General features: G+C 35.5%; 1 protein-coding gene across 3 annotated transcripts in view; it reads left to right on the top strand.

Moving 5' to 3' along the window:
* Tmem68 (transmembrane protein 68) overlaps nucleotides 1-15,132 on the top strand; it is a 23,616-nt gene extending 8,484 nt beyond the window's left edge. For 2 of the 3 annotated variants that reach the window (XM_055603490.1, XM_055603492.1), the window contains exons 4-8: nucleotides 2,316-2,480; nucleotides 5,943-6,136; nucleotides 10,350-10,410; nucleotides 12,538-12,677; nucleotides 13,813-15,132. In XM_055603490.1, the coding sequence (XP_055459465.1) occupies nucleotides 2,316-2,480; nucleotides 5,943-6,136; nucleotides 10,350-10,410; nucleotides 12,538-12,677; nucleotides 13,813-13,917 (665 nt within the window). In that variant the 3' untranslated portion in view covers nucleotides 13,918-15,132. The remainder of the gene's footprint in view (nucleotides 1-2,315; nucleotides 2,481-5,942; nucleotides 6,137-10,349; nucleotides 10,411-12,537; nucleotides 12,678-13,812) is intronic. The other variant, XM_055603493.1, reaches the window with a different exon arrangement.
* The last annotated feature ends 1,410 nt before the right edge of the window (nucleotides 15,133-16,542 follow it).

Raw genomic sequence — 16,542 nt, 5'->3', positions numbered from 1 at the left:
TTATTATTATTATTATTATTATTATTATTATTATTATTATTATTATTATTTTATGTAGACCTAGTTGTCCTGGAACTTGCTATATAGACCAGCTAGGCTGATCCTGAACTCATAGAAATCCTTCCAAGAGAACAGACTTTGAAATAGACACTTGGTAATGTACATCAGTAATGTATAGGCTAAAACTCATCACTGATACAGTTACTAGGCTAATGTGTTGTGGTAACACTAAATTCATATAAAAATATCTGTAAATTCCATTATTTGAGTGCTTATCTTCCAAACACTGTCAAACCCTTTTTATCTACTTTGACATCTTTACATCATGATAGATAACCTGTATGTTCTTTCTCCACTATACTCCTCAGGAAACAGATTCAGAGAAGTAATTTCAGAGGTAATACGAGCAGAATACAGTTACAGTCTTTGACAAAGGGTTCTAGGACCCTGCTCTAAACTGTATAGTACATTAGTCCTGCACTGAGGATTCAGGTCCAGAAGTCAGAGTACTGAGGTTTGCAAACAGCAATCATATACTTTGAATGCTTTGAATTCCTAATATTTACTCATTAGATCTCTCCTGGCCGTTACAGTTCTCTGGCCTCTCAGTGTTTCACACAAGGCAGTATCTCAGCTCATATGTGTCTGTCTCAAAGCTGCACCTTTAAGGTCTTTAAAACAGTCATATTTATTGCTATAATTTATGATGCTTGTTTGGAATTTACATTTTTCTCCAACATAGACATCAGTTATATTTCAAGGTAATATATATTAAGTAACTTGAATTTATATTAAGTGGATAAGACAATGTAGGTAAATTTAAGCACTATTAGATAATGTTTTTATGGTTCAGAGGAAATAAAGCATTCAGCACATAACCTGCTAATGTTTTATTATGTTGAGATATTTTGTCTGGGTAAGTGATACTTTTTAAAAGTTGATCTTGAGACATAAATAAAAAGTATTCTATCTATATTTTGATTTTTGTTTTACTCAAATAAAATTTAATGTATGCTTTCAAACTTCAGAAACTTAAAAAAAAAAAAAACATGATCATTGTAAAAAGAAGAAGAAAAAGCTGCCTAAAACTAAGCATGCAAGTGAGCTTTGTTAAAATTTTGGTCTATTTATTATTTGTATGTTTGTGGCCAAATAGTACTTTTCATGCCGTTAATTCTTCGCATAAATATGACTTTTAATAATTCAGCAACTTATTTAGTTACTGGTTACTGAACAGGTTTTGTTTATAATGTCTTTTCTACTTAAAATATCTCTATGCCAGAATCTATTCAGTATTTCATATTTTGAAGTTAAACTTTACCCTGAGATTATATATAATTTTAATTTTTTTAAACATTCTGTGATTCTCTGAAATACAAAGAAACAGTAGTTTGAAGTTTTTTAAGTAACTCAGTTTGGTTTGGTTGGTAATGAGTCAGTGAAGTCCCTATCCTCAAGTGGCTAGCAGCCTTCTAACCAAACCTTTTACTCAGTTTTTAAAAAAGCATTATTTCTGGAACATGGGAATGGCATTCTTAAAAGCTAGGCTCTTAACATTTGTTTCCCTTGAAAATTCGTATAATAAGGGAAAGTCCTCAATAGACATTTTGTACTTTAAAGAAAATTTAAAAATACTTGTGAAAGCTTAACAGCAGTAAGATCACCACACATATTGTAGATCCCAAGGTACATTGTTGGGCAGATAAGATTTCTAAGTCTATTCATAGTAGGAGACTACTTATGCTAAATCTACATCAGCAAGAAAATGTAGGTGCATTCACAACTAGGCAGTGAATCATTTGTGTGTGAGAAGTGTGTAAAGCCATGAGCCTGGAGAGGCTGGTTGTCCTCAGCTGCTCAGGCAGCCCTACCCTAGGCACATCTTGTACAGTGACCCTTTTTCCACATTTGGCTTAACTTCTTGGGGCAGCTCACTGCTGAGGTGGATTCTATTCTTGTTTTACTTGGGCCCCATCGCTATGCATATTCTGTCTGTCTACCGTCAGCTGCCTTTGTCTTCCCCAGCTTCCACCACTATAGGCTGTTCTCTTTCCTTCTTAAGTGTTGTCCTCACAACTCTGCTCTGGCTTTGACTCCCCCTCCTAGGCTTCCTTGCTGGTGGATCCCTGACCTTTCTGGACTCCTAGCACCACTCTGCCACTTTTCCACTCACATGCCGTGTTTATTCTGTCTCACTGCGATGATAGAACCAAATTATTATCTGTCAAAAAAGAAGGGAGAAGAAGAGACCAGGAAGGCAAAGACAGGTTTTAAATTACTGCATTTTATGTATTGGCAACTTGTCTTTCAAACAGGTTATGAAGTTCATGGGATGGAAAAGATACCGGAAGGACCAGCACTTATAATTTTTTATCACGGAGCTATTCCCATAGACTTTTACTACTTCATGGCTAAAATTTTCATCCACAAAGGTAGAACTTGCCGAGTAGTAGCTGACCACTTTGTCTTTAAAATCCCAGGTAAAATTTAACTGTGTTTAGTGATCAAATTATGTGGTAGTGTCTCTTTTGTATTATTTAGAAAGTATTTTGCCTCTTTAGGATAACAAATTTGAAAAATATGTAATTATCCAATTTAAGTAATATTTTTCCTCTTTTTTATTTCATTTTATTTTTACAATTTATTCATTATATACCCTGATTGAAGACCCCTCCCTCAACTCCTCCTAGTTTCACCATCCCTCCCTTTTCCTCCCTGTCCCTTTCCCCTATCCCTGTCCACTGAAAGGGGAAGTTCTCCTCCTCTGCCCATGGCTTATCAAGTCTTATCGGGTCTGCCTGGATGCTCTTCTGTGGCCTGGCAAGGATGCATTGCCGGGGCAAGCGGTCAAAGAGCAGGCAAATAAGTTCATGACAGAGGCAGCTTCTGCTCCCTTTACTCGGAGACTCACATAGAGACTGAGCACCCAGTTGGCTACAACTGAGCAGGGGGTCTAGGTCCTCTCCATGCATAGTCCTTGGTTGGTGCATCAGTGTCTGCAGGACCCCCTTGGGCTAAGGTTTTTATAGGTTGTTGGTCTCCTTATGGGGCTCCTGTCCCCTCCATCCCCACCCCACTCTGTCTTATTCCATAAGACTCCCTGTGCTCTGTCCAAAGTTTGGCTGTGAGTCTCAGCATCTGCTTTGATCCCCTGTTGGGTGGAGCTTTTCAAAGGACCATCTATAGTAGCCTGCCATCCTGTTCCTTCTCTTCCACCACTTCTGTTGTCTATCCTGTTTGCCATTCTGAATGAAGTAATAAATCTTTTTTTTTTTTTAAAGAGCCAAAAAAGGTCACTTTTTTGTTTGTTTTATAGACAAACTCTGTTTGTTTTAGCTCTGTTGCCTAAACTCACCTTGAGTGGGTATTCTTCCTGACTTAGCTTTTCAGAGTCCTGATTTATAGGTGTGACCATCACTGCTGGCTCAACTTATACCTACTCACTTTTCCTCCCTTCCCTCTTCCCTCCCTCCTTTCCTTTTTTGCCACCACTGACTCTTAACTATTCCTTTTCTCTCTCCTCCTCTCTCCTTCTCCTTCCCTCCTTCCTGCTCCTCCCTCTTCTTCCCTGCTCCCCCTCCCCCTCCTCCTCTTTTTTTTTTTTTGCTAGTTCTGGGGATTAAACCCTAGGGGTGAACACATGCTAGGCAACTGCTCTACCACTGAACTATCTCCTCCCTCTTTCTTTCTCTCTCTCTCTCTCTTTCTTTTCTTCTTCTTTTTTTTTTTTTTTTTTTTTTGTTAACAGAATTTTAGTCAGTATTTTCTAAGTTTGAAAAAAAGATCTTTTAAAAATTGAGACAGGATCTTGCTATGTTGCCTGGACTAGCTTTCAGCTTATAGTCTTAAGGTAACCTCCTGCCTCAGCCTACCAAGTAGGTGGGACTGCAGATATGTATACCCAATAGCAGTCTTAAATCTCGAAGTTTGTTTTTTACTGTGATGCTGGAGATGGAACAATAAGCAAGTGCTCTGACCTTGAACTATATCCCTAATGCAAATCTAGAACTTTCAGGTGGAATTTAAAAAATGATACATATTTTTGTATACAAGGTTGTTAAGTTTGTATGTTTTTGTAAGGTAATGTTTTTTTCTTGTTTAATGCTGTTATTGATAGCAAATCATAATTGGGAAAAACTATACAAGGAATATTTGTCCACACTCTCCTAAAGTGTATGTGTACACATTACATCTCTTCCATTGTATGAGCTGCCTCAACGATTAAGCTCTTGAGATTGAAGACCGCCTTTTAAAAGTCTCTTCATCATGACTTTATGTCTTTTTAAAAGTTTAGTCAAATTTCTTAAGATGAAATAGTTATTTAAAAACTCATTGAATGAAATTACTGAAAATAAATCTTATTTTCGTTCATCACTAAATCACTAGACACAAGCCAGGAGAGTTGATAGTATGTTCTCTGAGTAATAAAAGCAAAGCTGGCCCAGCAACCAGACTCAAACCACCAGCGAGTTAAGGAACAGTCTACTCCAGTGCCTTCCAGACATATGGTTAGTGCTTTAGTATATGTAGAACACCTGTTTGCACTTTGTGTATATGCTAAATTAGATGTAAAGCTTTCCTTTAGAAAGATTGGGAACAGAAGGATATTATAATCTCATCATAACTAGTTATTTTGACTTTTTAAAATGACATGTTTTCACACATTTACAAACACTTTTGTGGGTTTTATCCCCCGTAAAGATTCAATGTAAGCATTACCATCTTTCAGTGCTTCCTACCTCTGTCACATTCTTGAGATTGCATCTAGGGTCTTCCACATGCTTGCCAGATCACTGATCTACATCACAATGAAGAACAGTTTTATCGTATGGCTCAAGTGTTTACTTAACTGTTGTTCTCTTATGGAACATAGCTTTGTTTATAGCTTTTTCTTTTCATGAATAAGAAATATTTTTTATCTTTTTCAAAATACTTTTCCTTTGTGCTCAGACCATATTTTGACACTGATTTACCTTTAGACATTTATAATCTCAGTGAGAAATTTTGTATTTTACCTTGTAATTTATGGACCCTCTCTTCCTTACTCTGAGAGTGCATCATATTAAGTCAGTGAGGTTTTGGGGCACGGTCAGCATTATTTCAATCTTAATGACACAATGTTTCAGCTCTTTAAGGCCATGGGAGGCTATGTTAGTTTGCCCAGTTCTATGACTATCCATATTCTTGGTCTCAAGCAGGAAAATACATGTACACAGACAATCACAGAAAGCTCTACTCTAAGATCTTTATTGACAGGATGTCTTTTATGCATAAATAGTTTAAAACGCTGTATAATATTAAGGTTTGGAATTAGCTGTTTCTGAATTGAATACCCTTCCTCAGTTGGTTAAAAACTCTCAATGATATTTGCTGTTGTTATAAAAATCTAATTGTAGGATTAGCATCATCTAACTTTTTATTTCAATAGATTTGATTATAGCCAAAGCTAGTTTTTGGTGTGGCTGAACATAGTCGGATTTACATTCTCTCAGGTGGTTCTTTGTTACAGGGTTAATGGGAGATTAGGTTTTTAGTTGCTGATGAGAAGTCATCTCTGATTGTTTTAACAGTACTTGAGAATATATATGGCTTAAAATTCAGTGAAGGGCACTTAGGACTGGACATATTGCAGTGGGAACCTTTGTTGTGTGACTTTGCCTGTGCTACCTAACTTTTAAGCCCAAGGCTTGTCATCTGTAAAATGGGGAGAAGAAACCCCATTTTTCATGATAATTTTGTTTTAATTAAAAGTTTAAAATGTAAAGTAGCATTAGTAAGAAGGTAGTCAGTCAGGAAGTAAGATATATTTTACTTCATAGGTGAAACTGGTCTTATACCTTAACAGCTATTAACCATGGAGAGTAAATTGCATAGATCATGATGAGTTTTGCTCTTAAAGAATTGAACAAGATCAAGACATTTCTTTGTTATATTTTTTACAGGGTTCAGTTTATTGCTTGATGTATTTTGTGCTCTTCATGGACCAAGAGAAAAATGTGTTGAAATCCTAAGAAGTGGTCACTTGTTAGCCATTTCACCAGGTGGAGTTCGAGAAGCCTTACTTAGTGATGAGACCTACAACATCATATGGGGTAATCGTAAAGGCTTTGCTCAGGTTGCAATTGATGCAAAAGTGGTGAGTCATATCAGAGTCATTACTCAAGCAAAGCTTAGTTGAATTTCACAGAAAAGCTTAGAAAGTGAGTCAAAGTATAAGAGGCCAGATTCTTTTATTGTAACAGCACATCAGTTACTATATACAACAGTTTGTAGGCATGTATAAAAAGACAGCTATTCCTTATGCATTAGAAGCCATCTTAAAAAACAAACAAACAAAAAAAACTAATTTAGATATTTGGGAATTATCCAACAAGGTTTTATTTTTCAGTTGTAAATCCTACTTTTTTATTTATTATTTTTGTACTTGTGTACACAGCCCTGCCATTCTTTCAGCTACAATTTTTTAGGATATAGTCTGCTCATTCTTGATGTTCTAAACCCTTGGTAACAACATGAATGAGTTGGTGTGTTTCATGGAAGAATTTGGTTCAATAGTTCTTTAATGTGTAATCAGATTTTATAACAATACATGTACTATGTGAATAATGTCATTTTTCATCAAATGTGATTTCCTATTTTATAGTATAATAATAAGAAATGGATAGAGGTGTAACAGGCACTTTTAAAGCACTTTTCAAATGAATTCATCAATAAAATTAAACATACTTTGGGGTTCACTGTAATTATTGTGCTTCCTAGGCCAAGTGGTAAGAATGTACTTTGATATGTTTTCTTTGTGGGGTATTTTTCCTTTAGAAAGTGTTTCTTGGTGTCTTGCTCTACATATGGCACTTTATCCTAGGGAACACTTACGTTCAGCAGGGGACATTGCAAAGTCCCTTGTTGGACTTTTGCTCTTTTCTCTAACCCGAGAGGTTGAGTCAACTGCAGTAACTTTTAGCATTTCAGGTTGCTGTCATTAGAGACAAGTCTGCATCTTCAGTGTGACTATGCATCATGTAAATGTATAGACTGTTAATTAAGAAAAAAAGAAAGATTGTGGACGACTCATTCTAACCGAAGAGTAATATTTAAAGAAGAATGGGTATTTTTATATTTGAATTACAAAGTTTATAGCAAAGCAGAATACTCCAAAGTGCTGAGTAGTTCTTTTCTTTCCTGTACCTATGCCTCTTCTTACATGTGATTCCTAGAAGTCATCGCTGTAGTGCTTTAATATGGGCTTCTAGTTTACATTAATCTACTTTCTAACTTTTAAAATAGCATGTGTTTAAACAGTACAGTCCTATAGTAGATTATAAGTTGAATACAAAGGTTTTATATTTAAATCCTTAATGCAATGATATATTTTGAGAAGGGTTTAAGTAGTTGTATTTAAGTAGTTGAATTTTTTGTCTTTAAACACAGATTATTTAACCCAGAAAAAGCTTTTCATGTATGTGTTTGTTGTGTTAGTAATAAAGAAAACTTACTAATAACACATTTACTCATTTTCTAAAGAATTTTATAAGCACAGATGTGGAAATCAGAACCATAGACTGTTAGTACTATGGTATACAAAAGACTGCATGCAGCTGTGCAAGATTAAGAATAATCAATGCAACATTTTAAATCAAGAATAACTAATTCTAAATTAAAATATTGACTCATTTTCTTTAAGTTTATATTTTGAAAGATTTGTTTTTTAAATATATATTTCACATAAAGATAAAATAAATTTGAATCTTACAAGTTTATCATGGAATTCTAATTCTTCATCCTTATGTTTATAGTAGGATATTGCTTAAGAGACCTGAAAGAGAAATGACAAAACTTTTCAGATTTTTTAATTTCTTGGTAACTTTTTATAAAATTGCAAAAATTTGAGAAATATCCTTCTATAAATTTAAAATAAATAAAACATGTAAATCTGTGAAATTGCCAATACTATTTTAAGTCTGACAAAGAGCTTGTAGCGCTTTTGAGGTTTGTCTCTGGGTGAGTGACATGTGTAGTATTGTAGTGCAGTGCTATTCAACTTGCGGGTGGCCTACGACCATCGGAAAATACAGATACTTATAATCCGATCCATAACAGTAACATCATTACACTTAGAGAGTAGCACGGAAAAGAATTTTATGGTTGGCGTAACTACAACATGATGAGCTATATTAAAGGCTCTCAGCAGTAGGAAGGCTGAGGGCTGCTGCTCTAATGTTACAGATTAGACTCAGGCAGAGAGAGATGGAGGATGGAAGAGATCTGGTCTCAGCAAGGCAGCCCCAGAGCAGTGTGCAGTTCAGGCAGTGGTGCTGGTGCCGTCCCTGACTTTATTTCACAGTGAGTGCAGACATCAGAGATGAAGGAATCTTCAAAAGATGCGAGGAAAACTTCTCAGCAAAATATTTGCATGGTTTTTAAATGATAACTATCCCTTAAGAGATCAAACTAGAAGTTTAGCTGTTTAAGCTAAATCAGTCAAGCTGAGTTGAACCTGAATCATCATCATGAAGTGCACATTGTAATACAGGCTTTTGGAATCCTGCTCATCTGTAGACATGGTCAGCAATTCTAGTAAAGGGAGAAAAACAGTCAATGTGTCTGAGCTGAACAGCTTTCTCTTTACTCTGTGAATTTGTAGTTCTCAGTTCTGGGAATGTAACTTCTAAAACATTAAGATTTTTATCCACTTTGTTTTATAACACTTGTAATCTCATAGATAGTAGGCTTTTTTTTTTTAACCGAAGAATTCAGTGCCCATTATCATCCTTATACAGTAGTTTCATGAATTAACCTCATCGAATTTACATTCTTCACTTGACAGCTTTGTCTGCTTTTTCTAGTGTTGAGGTTACTGTTGCCTGATTCTGACTTCTGTATTTACAGAACATAGTTCATTAGAAGCATTGTCTTTCTGTTATTTACTCATTTCTTTAGTTCATTCATAACCTCCTTTTATCTCATCTGTTCTAGGTACTTTTCTAAGTGTGAGGGATACAGCAGTGAACGAAACATGTATTAGGTGTCCCTAAAATATATTAGATGTCTTTCCTCTGGTAAGAGGAGAGAAACAGCAAGTGATCAGCTAGTTCAATGTGAGGATAAGTTTTTAGGAAGTTTAATCCTTGTGTTTTCTAGTCTCTAAAACTGAGTGACAAAGATAATACCATTATCTTTATTTAAAACCCTGCTTTTAAAGGCATATAGTTCTGTAAATAATGTGAAATTTGTACAAACATGTACATATAGTTTTATGTAGTTAAAACATTTAGTTCATTATATTTGTTTATATGTGAAAATATTTAATTTTGATATTTCATTTACAATAGCATAACCTTACTATATCTACTTTATTATGTTTCAATATTATATAACATTTACCTAACATGTCTATTATTAAATATCACATTTAACCATGGATATTCGTGGAACATCCTATAAACTTGTTATATAAAAGTCTTTAATTTATAAACTTTTTACAGTTTTTATACATATTTTTTAATTGATACTGAATGGGCTCATAAAAATGTTGCATTATTAATTCTATGAGAACATCTTGCTGAAACCTATCATTTAAATTTATATAAACTTTCCCTTTGTTTTAGTTACTTTTCTGTTTCTGTGACCAGATGCCATGATGAAGATAGCTTATAAAAGAAAGCCTTAAATTTTGGGCTCACAAATCCTCAGGTCACAGTCCATGACCATCAAGGCAGGGAGCATGGCAACAGGCAGGTAGGCATGGTGCTGAACAAGGAGCTGAGGGTTCATATCTGATCCATCAGCTGGAGGCAGAGAGAGCTAGCTGTGTCTGGTGTGGACTTTTAAAACCACAAAATCCGTCCTCAGTAACATACATCCTCCAACAAGGCCGTACCTCCCACCCTTCTCTAGCAGTTCTGCCAACCTGGGACTGAGACTTCACATATATGAACCTAGAGGGGCCTTTCTCACTAACCACCACACCCAGTAAAGTGTCTTCATCTTTTAACTTCTTCAGTGAGCATATTATTTAGGAACCAGTAAAACTAATTTACCACATTTGTTTTATTTAATGAAATTAGTGAGTATTATAATCTTCTGTAATAGTTTCTAAGGTTTATCTGCAAGGAAAATTGGTAGATGAAATATTGAGTGCTGCAACTAGAGGATAGCCTTTCCAATTTATATTTTCATACATGGTGAAGTCAACTTTAGTCTGATAAATTACACCACCTTAGGTATGCCTTTTGTGTTTAGATCTATTTTTAGGATATCAAATGTGCCCTCAAAAATTTTGCCTTGGTAACTCAATGGAGACCTTAAGCGTATTTATTTATTTACTTTTTAATTCAAATTCTTTTCTTTAGCCCATTATTCCTATGTTTACACAAAATATTCGAGAAGGATTTAGATCACTTGGAGGAACAAGTAAGTTCTTATTCATGTGGTTTTTAATTATAGTATAATATATAAAATAGGTTTTGAACTCTATTAGGAAACCTTTTGATTTTTTTCTTTTTTGAGACAGGGTCTCACTGTGAAGTTATAGCCCTTCTAGAATTCAGTGTGTAGTCTAGGCTGGGCCCACACTCACAGAGATCTACCTGCCTCTGCCTCTTGAGTGCTGGGGTTAGAGGCATGCACTACTATGCCTGGTGACTTTTGAATTATTAATTTCAGAAATGAATATTTAGGTACTGTTCTAAATAAACTCCAGTGATAATTGATTCTAAGTAATGGCAGTCATTATTTTGCAGGGTTGAGCATTGATACTTTTTATTGCCATATAGGCAGCCTGGCCTCAAATTTGTGATTTTCATGCTCCACCATCTGGAGTTCCTGGAAGATACTATGTTTCTGTTAAGAGTATTATATACATATTATAATTTATTTGAATAGGCTTTTTAAAACTTCAAATTGATTCATCTAATATATTGTGTTAAACTGTGTTGATAAGATTTAGAGCACATTTATATACTGTCAACTGAAGAAACCAGCTTTAAAATTGAATGATCTACATAGTATACTAAGATTAGCATCAAAGAAGATGGGGATGTTATTTGCTTTGGTTTATCCTATTACTTTAATATATTTACATTGGTAAGTGCTTTATCTGACTTTAGCTTACTAGTTAAAAGTTCACTTTTAATGTAGTTGTAGGAATAAAAATCAGGCTGTGTTTTTTTCCCTTAAAATGTGTATTATTTTAGACTGCTCAGCTTATTTTCCACCTGTGGTTTATATATTAGATTCAGTATTTTTTTTGTAACTGTTGCTGTTCCTGTCCACATAGAAACCCCATAGCAAGCTATTAATTGCTATTGTTTTAACTCGTTTAATATTTAAGTTTGGAAATTATATTTAATTTTGTTAATCCTTTTTTTATAATGATAAATCAGGAATTACAGAATTCTGGGTTTTAATATGATTATAAGTTATTTTCAAAATTCTGTTAGCTGCTTTTAAATTTTACTTAACTTCAAAGTTCAGTATCTCCAAGTGTCTGCTGTTTTTTATTTTAACTTTATTTATTCAATTCATTCATTAATTCATTCATTCACTCATTCATTTTCGAGGCAGAGTCTCACTGTCACAGCATTGGCTGGTTTGGAACTTGTTATGTAGATTAGGTTGGCCTTGACCTCACAGACATCCATTTACTCTGTCCACCTTCCCACCAGTGTTGGAATTATAGGAGTACATCACCACAACTGGCTAACTTTAATTTTTGTGAGTGTTACTTTGGGTGTGACAGTAAATTTTGTTTTTTTTATTTGTAATCTGTGTTTTCAGTACATAACTATATATTTCATGAAACTTACCTTTTTGGATTCCATTGATGCAGTTTTTATTTTTTAACCCTTTCAACTCACATTTAATACCTTTAAGCTCATCCTGCTGGGTTTGAACCTCATCATCTCTAGTCGGCTGGTGCGCGGTATCTGCCTAAAGTGTGTCTGCACTCCTTGTCTTTGTCTGTTGTACTTGTAAAGCACAGGCTCTGCACCCTGAAACACTTCAGCTTCCGGCTTTTGCTGGAACTTCTCAGCCTTTGTTGGGCAGTAATGGTAACTGGTTAGTCTTTTAAAAGTCTTAGGTTTTTACAATGTTATGTGGTCTTTTAATGAGTTGATTTAGTTTTTCTTTTTCTTTTTGGATTTATAGGAAAAAAAAAACTGAGTACAAAGTACAGAAAATTCTTGTATGCCCTTTCAGCAGTCTCTAGGGTCGATCCTTAGGAGTACCAGTGTGTTGCATTTGTTACAACTGATGAAAAGCTCGCCTTAAAGAAATGCTGTGCTGGTCATGTAGCTCGGTGGAAGAGGCAATGGATTCAGCCCTGAGCTTCATAATTCTAAGAAATGTGTACATGCCCGTGCATGCGCATGCACACACACACACACACACACACACACACACACACATATACACATACACACTAATTGCTAATATTTTTGTCACCTTCCTGCAAGTTTTGTGTAATTAATTAGAAAGTTTACAGTTATATGCATAGCATATGTGGCCAGTAAAATTATTTTGCTTACTTTAAAACAGGATTGTTTAAGTGGCTTTATGAAAAATTCCGCTACCCATTTGCTCCAATGTATGGAGGTTTTCCTGTAAAGTTGCGGACCTACTTAGGTGATCCCATTCCATATGACCCAAACATAACAGCAGAAGAATTAGCTGAAAAGGTAATTTGTGCTTCCTTTCTTAGTCTTAGGACAGATTTTTGTTTTAAATTATTTGAAATTTTATTGTTTTATGTATCATGTGCCAAAAATTCTCAAACAGTGATTTTGCCCCATGGGAGACATTTGGCAAGGCCCAGGGACATTTTTACTGATATGAAAGAGTTTGGATGGGGTATGCTACAGACATTTATTGTTTAGAAGCCAGGGATAGATTTATAGGCATCTGCGGAAAAATCTAAAACATTTCTATATCTGAATTTTTAATAATAAGAAAAACTAGAGTTAAGGAAAAAAGCTACAATTAATGCTAAAGTCTTAGAACTTAGGTGTTGTATAATGACTGTGGAAGCCTTGAAGTTTACAAGGCAAAGAGGTAAGAAAACATTTGAGTAGCAGAAGGCTGTGAGGATTTTTAAAACATTGGTGTGAGAAAGACTACTCATCTTGTAATTAAGCTTTGAAAAAGTCTAAAACTATGAAAAAGAATCTTCAACATGTTGTTAAATAATTTAGAAGATAGGAGGCATATAGGTTTTTGTTGTTTCTGTTTTGTGATACTGAGTATCAAGTCCAGGGCCTGACTCTGTTAGGCAAGTGGCTCTACCACTGAACTACATCCCTTGTGTGTGTGTGTTCTGATTATAACTTTTATACCAACCTTTATCTAAGTGAGATTCATTTAAAACATTTTGAATTATGATGGAAAATGTGTAAGCTTGCAGGGCATGGTGATGCACCATTAATGTGCCATTAGTCCCAGCTCTCAGGATAGAGCAGAGGCCAGCAGATCTCTGTGAATTTGTGGCCAGCCTGGTCTACAGAGTGAGATTCTGTCTTAATCAAAACAAGGTGAAACAAAACAAAAACAGGTATACTTATAGTTCAGTCCTATAAAATACATCAATGTTGTTGAACAGAAGATTTTTATCATGAAAAACTAGGTCTATTCCCTCTACTAAGCCCTTGACAAGGCTCCGAAGCCTGAAATACTAAATTGTTAGAAGAAGGCAGACGTGGTGTTCTGCAAGACACGGGTGTGGGACAGAAGTTCTTCTGCAAGTAGAACATGAAAATCCTATGGATGATCTGTTCTGATACTGAACCAATAGTGGCTTTTGTTTTGTTTCCTAAACAGACCAAGAATGCTGTTCAAGCTTTGATTGATAAGCACCAAAGGATACCAGGGAACATTAGGAGTGCTCTGCTGGAACGCTTTCATAGAGAGCAGAAGACTAATTAGCAGAAGAGTTAATGTGTCTGTAGTGACAAGCTAGCATCTATGGTACTGTCTTTTAAATTTTTGTAGGTTGTATATAGTGTTTTTAAAACATGTTAATAAGCATCTTTCTTAGAGCTTATTTATTTAAACTTATATTGTTAAGCTTGTCTTTTCAATCAGTTGTGTCAAATTTAATAAGTAACTCATCACTTGCTTGACTCAAAAAACGATCATGTTACATTTGCAATCTTAAGTAGTATATGATAAACATAGTTTTAAGGTTAAGACTTTTTTTTTCCTATCAGCAGTTTAGCTTAAGCAGACTTTTCTAAGTTTTGCTTCTTATGTCTATGCCCATTACGCCAATATGATAATAAGAGAGTCCATGTGTTAGAGTGTAGTACTTAATTTAGATGAGAAATGCCTTTATGTATCTGTCCTTCATTCCATTCACAACTTCAGGTGAGTTGTGGAATGCTTTGCACTTCAGTGACTTATTTTAAGCATGATAAGACTGTGGTGAACATTATTTTAAGTTGCTTATGTCTGTTGTGTTAGATATCTGTAGTAAGTGCTAGAACTGAATTTATTCCTGAATCCTGTAGGAGGTATGTCCATTTTTGTTCATTGGATGTTGAAACTACTCCTTCAGGTGTAATGTCCAGTTGCCAAGCACATTGAAAGAGATGTGCTGTTTTATAAATCAAATCATTGTTGTTTGTAATATTTATTTACTGAATTGCTTAGTATTTATTTTAAACAAGTATCTAAGTAAATATATAGGGTGAGTTGTCAGTACGGTGTTTTATGGTGTAAAGATAAAATCATGGTTATGCTCTGTACTTTGTGTTAGAAGCTGATTCTAGGCTGAGGAATAACAAGCTAAGAACACTGTGGTCTTGCTCAGTATCATGGCTCATTTTACTGGGCTTTGCAGCCAGTCATGTGGCTTATTATTTCAATGAAATGTACTTGAATGATGAGTTTCTGTAAACATGGAGCCCTCTGAAAATGTCATGGTTTTTGATTTGTTGTCTTCTTGAAAATTGATTTTAAAAGTATTTAAACAACAAAGTATCATGAATCTACTGCAGTATGTCTCCTTCCACCTTTGTAGTACTTGGGTTTTGTATGGCCTTTTAAGTTACAAGTGTATAGTTATGAGATATATATATATATATGTATATAATGTATATAGAAATGATGTGAAAATAAAGCTGAATATTCATTCTTTTGTGAAGTTGTACGTGTGACATCATTCAAAATATTTTTGTTTTACTCTCCGTATTTTTTTACCATTCATTTTTTTTTTATTACAGCCAAAATAAATGTAGTATACTTCCTATGTAGTCAGTATATTTCAAAGGCAATTTCAGTGAAAGGAGTCAGTTTGCTGCCTCCCCCCCATATTTGTGAACCTTACCTAGTTTAAACCTATTAAATATTTCCAGAACAAGTGAATAAAAGACTATAAAGTGAGCAAGAAAACTTTTTTTTTAATTAGTTTTTTTTTTTTTGGAGGGGGGGTTGGTTGTTGTTTTATTTCTTCACTTTACATCCCAAACACAGCTCCCTCCTCTCCTCCCGCTGTCTTCTCTCTTTCCCCTTCTCATGAAAGGGGAGCCTCCCTCTTTCCCCATATCAACCCTCCGCAGCACATCAAGTCATACTAGGCCTGAGTACATCCTCATCCACTGAGGCCAGGCAAGGTAGCTATAGGGAAATGATCCAAAGTAGACGAAAGAGCCCATATCAGAGACAGCCCCTGCTCCTCCTGCTGGGGGGTTCACATGAAGACTAAGCTGCCTACTAACTACATGTGTGTAGGGGGCCTAGGTCCAGACCATGCATGCTCTCTAGTTGGTGCTTCACTCTCTATAAGCCCGTGGATCTGGGTTGATCATTTTGTAGGGTTCTTATCCCCTCTGGGTCAAATTAGTTCGTTTTAAAGATTGAAAAAAGAGTGGCATTTGCTGCTAATATTGAAAAGCCGGTTATTTTTTCAAGTGTTTTAAGTATTACTGTTCTATTTTAAATGATTTTAGGTTCCTGATACTCATGGTGTTAGGGTCCCATCCTGATTGGTACTTTTTTTTCTCTGCGCTGATTGAACTTAAATCCCCTTTGTAAGATCCAGGGACTATGACTACATGTAGAAACAGGTAGAGGTGGGGTGCATTAGAGCCTGACCTGATTTTAGGCCAATGTTCACACTTAGCCCGGTGCCAGCATGAAGGGACTTTGGAAGGTTGACTCTGGTCTGCCGTGCAGGGAGATGTTTCAGACCTCCTTTAAAAAACTGGTATTTAGAAAAAAACAAAGCTCACACTCTACAACCTTGCAGTCATAGCAGACACACCCCTTGTGCGCTACCCGTAGTCGGCAGTTGTTAGATGCCACGTTGTTCCACTTTCCTCATACCCTCCCTCAGTGCACATGCATTGCTAGGGCTTGTTTGTTTGTTTTTTCTCTTGAACAATGAGCAGCAAACAAGGAAATTTGTCGTTCATAGAAGACTTTTATGTACAGATCATAGATAGTTTTCATGGGCTATCAAGTTGGCTTAGCAGGTAAAGGCACTTGCCACCAAGCCTGCATTCAATTCCTGGGACCCACATGGTAGAAGGAAAAAGCCAACTCCTGCTA

The sequence above is a fragment of the Psammomys obesus genome, unplaced genomic scaffold (genome assembly GCF_907164565.1).
Source record: "Psammomys obesus unplaced genomic scaffold, mPsaObe1.curated_primary_1811, whole genome shotgun sequence".
In the NCBI taxonomy this organism is placed as follows: Eukaryota; Metazoa; Chordata; class Mammalia; order Rodentia; family Muridae; genus Psammomys; species Psammomys obesus.
This window is presented reverse-complemented; position numbering and strand designations above follow the sequence as displayed.